General features: G+C 42.0%; 1 protein-coding gene across 2 annotated transcripts in view; it reads left to right on the top strand.

Moving 5' to 3' along the window:
• The first annotated feature begins 375 nt into the window (after positions 1-375).
• Positions 376-4003, top strand: part of LOC119315248 (pathogenesis-related homeodomain protein-like) — an 8924-nt gene continuing 5296 nt past the window's right edge. The window contains exons 1-5 of one of the 2 annotated variants that reach the window (XM_037589915.1): positions 376-631; positions 1573-2036; positions 2690-2855; positions 2938-3055; positions 3884-3999. In XM_037589915.1, coding sequence (XP_037445812.1) covers positions 1606-2036; positions 2690-2855; positions 2938-3055; positions 3884-3999 — 831 coding nt within the window. In that variant the 5' untranslated portion in view covers positions 376-631; positions 1573-1605. The remainder of the gene's footprint in view (positions 632-1572; positions 2037-2689; positions 2856-2937; positions 3056-3883; positions 4000-4003) is intronic. The other variant, XM_037589916.1, reaches the window with a different exon arrangement.

Genomic DNA, 4003 nt, shown 5'->3' on the forward strand with positions numbered 1-4003 from the left:
CATCTCATTCAATCCTAATCCTACCGAGAACCCACTCGACGCACGATCCGAGGTTCCCCCTCCCTCTTGCCGCCGGAGCGGTCGGCAGAGGGAGAGGGAACCAACGGCTGCGCATTCCTATATTTTCTGATTCTCTATTTTATGCGCGCATTCCTATCTAATTCTCGTGTTTTTTTTCCTTTTCTGCGTCTTTTAGAATTGTGTAAAAATTACAAACACGGCTCCGTCAACTCCGCGAGTATGTGCATCTGTGGTGGTGTATACGGGGCCCATCTGCAATTTTATGGGGGTAATAAAACAAATTTAATGCCCTCGCCCATCTGGAGATGTGCCTGGCTAACCTCGGTAGCCACCTTGCATTTGGAATTGCGCTTTACTAAATCCCAATTCTAGTCCCCGTTTACACTCGTGCCGTGTTCTTCCCATAAACCTTCTCTCCTTCCTCCTCACCGTCTCCCCCAGATTTGCCTCCCCAGATTCCGGCCCGCTTCGCCCCGCCGGCCGCCGCCGCCGCCCGCGCGCAGCCCTCCCACCGGGGCACGCCCGCGGGCTTCCAATTGGAGGAATTCGGATCTCCTCCTCCTCCGCTGGGCTTGCTTGGAGCGGAGATCCGCCGGGACCTCAGTTCTCTGTAAGGAAACCCTGACCTCCTCGCATTGATAGTCGTCTTCTTAGTCTTCCCTTCGCTACGAGCAAGGCCGAAGGTGCTGAAACCTTGGTGAGACGACGCGCTGACGACCGGCAGGCCGTCACTCGTGTCGAGTCGACGGAACCCAAAAATGGTGAACTATGTCGGAGTCTAGATTAAAACTGTGGCGGAGGCTGAAAGCGATGCCGACGCGCAAATCGTTTGTCTCGCATGGGTATAGGGCGGAAGGCTAGTTGAACCCTGTATGCATCTATAGATTCCGTAGAGCTGCTACTACTAGGCAGCAAGTTCCATTTGGAGTAACGTTTGTTGTGGAATGTGATGCTCTGGTTGGGGTTAACTTCTCAGTGTCCCCAATTGATCCCTTGTGTGAGGATGGCATCCTTCTTAATTGTCAGGACACTATTGCCTCACTGTAAGATCATTGGCAAAGCTATAGCACTGTTAAAATGCCGTTTATTCCGCTGGCTGCCCTGCAGCACCGTCGTTTGACCGTTGTATACATCGTCACCGAGCCTGGGACTGCTGAACACCTTTTCACGATATGCTCGTGGTCTCGGCTTGGCATCTCTGGCTTGTCGTGTTGCACTGGGCCTGGCATGGGTGCATATATTGCGATTAATTGTGTTATGCACCTTGGCATTCTGATGCCAGTCCATAGCCCTGAACTGCTGTCTGCTTCCTTTTTTTAGCTAGCTTGCGCCAAGTGTACTAAATATATGTCTTAGTAATAGGTGTATGACTAATAACTGAGCATGTTGCACACAGACAGTGTGAAAGGGGAAAAATGTCTATTTATTCTTAACACTGTATGGACGGAGCATTTCCTTCTTGTTACTACCAAATATGTTAAATAGTTTCAGCAAATACTCATCATGATGTCCCATTCGTCTTTCCAATTAACACATTCTTTTATGATAAAGGACTCGGTTGGATGTGATACTCCAGTTCTGACAATGAATAATTCAGACAAGAAATCGGCATGCTCCATTCCTAGAAGATCATCAGAACGGAGGAAACAGTCCTCTTCTGAGTTGGTTTCTTCAGCAAAAAGGTCAACTGGCCACAATACCTCCAGCAGTTATAAGCCAGATCATTGCTCTCCTCCCAAGAGAACAGTAAGAACAGTCAGGAATGTTAATCTGGCAAAATATATAAAGAACAAGTATTATCGTAGTCCTCTGAGCAAGCGGCAGGCTTCAAATGCTGCTACTGGAAAAACTGCAACAGGACCAGTCAGGAGGAGGAACCGGAAACGGAGAAGGCACAATACTGATTGTGATGAGGCAACTCGCATGGAAAGAAGGGCGAGATATTTGCTGGTCAAAATAAAATCGGAGCAGAATTTAATAGATGCATACTCTGGAGATGGCTGGAATGGGCACAGGTTTGCACCTCTCTCTCTCTCTCTCTACTGTCTATTGCTGGTAAAGGAAAATCTTAAATCCATATAATTTTACATGCAATAAAAAAGAAAAAGGGTACCTGTAAATATCTTCAATTCTAGCATGAACAAATGTGAAGTATGACACAGTTTTAGGCTACTCCAGTTTGTTTAGAATAATTATGCGCATGAATATATATACGAGGTTTGTAACTATTTTACGCTTTTAAATCATATGAAAACTCATGTAGTTTTAACCACTTGCTGTTTGTTTCTTATATAGGAGGATCACAATCCGTCCTAAGTTCATTGGTAGTGGCCATTGATGACTGATCTATTAAAGTAATTATTTGTGGGAAGTACCCATTGGACTTGATTAGTTGGACAACATGATGTCCATGTCCATTTCTTGAGATAATAGAAGTATAGTCGAGTAGCTTTCGTCACTAAGTAGTGTAAGCTAAGTCTGATTTGCCTTTCAATTGTCATGATAGAATCATGCAAACAGTTCATATTATTGTTCATTAATCTATGTTGCACACTTTACTCATGCTGCATATGACCCCCCTTACTCTTTTCGCTCTTCTGCTTTGAAGTTTCTTACAGTAAAATAAGAGTGCTAGTTATATTAATTGAAGGTGTGCTTTTCTAAACAGCCGAGAGAAATTAAAGCCAGAGAAGGAGCTACAGCGTGCTCAGAAACAGATCATTAAATGCAAAATTGCTATCCGTGATATTATCCATCAACTTGATTTGTATAGTTCTAGTGGGAGCATGGAAGATTCCGTGATGCCTCCAGATGAGTCTGTTAACCCTGATAATGTATGTATATCATCAAATCAGTCATACTCCCTACTTCCACATGATTATGTAACTGATGGATTATCAATATTCTCTTTGCTAGACCATATGTTCAAGATGCAAGTCTCCTGAATCAGTTCCCAACAATAAATTTATCTTCTGTGAAGGGGCCTGCAAAATGGCATACCATGAGAAATGTTTAGAACCTCCTCTAGACAAAAGTGGGTAAATTTTTCTCGGTTTTGTTTTCAAACTACTAGGTTGCACATGTTTTTGTAACATGCTTATTTGCATCCTTGATTGGTGTAAAGCTTTGCAATTTCATCTTGATCACCTAAACAACACTTCTTCTGTTTCTGATTTTGTCTCTGTGTTTCTTGTGCAAATACAGTAGCAAATGGAATTAAAAGATATCTGTAGTTCTGCACGGATGCAAATTACGAAACTATGTTTTCCAGTACTAAATGATCTCAATTTCATCTTTATTAAATAAGTCTCCAGATTTAGTTGTGGTTGTTTTATTTAAAAAAAAATCTCTCCTAGTTTCTTACTCCCTAGCATATCATCGTTGCCTACATTATTAACAATTTTCATGTCATGTTGGTGTTCATAGTTTTATCCATTCAATCCTTTCCTTGTGTGTTGTATCCATTGGACTGATGTAACCATTGGGTAACATCAAATAACTCTGGAAGGTGAGCTCAAATGCTGGAAAACAAATGAACTGTGGAGTCATGCAATACGCAAAAGCTGTCCAATTTTTTTGCATGCGGAAATTGTTTAAGAATAATAATCCTAATATTACTCACAAATGAAATCAAAGGATGAAATCAGGTAATACTTACCAGGTTAATCTAGTTTGCAATAACACACACTCATGCTGTACCTTCCATTCTGACAATTATATATACATTCTTGTTGCCTCCTGTGGTTGCTTACTCCGTATTGAGATGGATTTTTATATTTGTTAATATGGCTTTGTAGATGTTGTAGTCCTAATTAGTTTCTGGTTTATAATGTACCTGTCTCTGTATTGTGCAATCTCTCAGGTCTTCCTACTGGTGGTCCTGGATGGCTTTGTAAATTCTGTTTGTGCAAGATGAAAATTTTAGAAGCTGTGAATGCACATTTGGGAACAAGCCTTACAGTGATGTGTCCCTCTAAAGTAA

This window comes from Triticum dicoccoides, chromosome 6A (assembly GCF_002162155.2).
Source record: "Triticum dicoccoides isolate Atlit2015 ecotype Zavitan chromosome 6A, WEW_v2.0, whole genome shotgun sequence".
Classification (NCBI taxonomy): Eukaryota; Viridiplantae; Streptophyta; class Magnoliopsida; order Poales; family Poaceae; genus Triticum; species Triticum dicoccoides.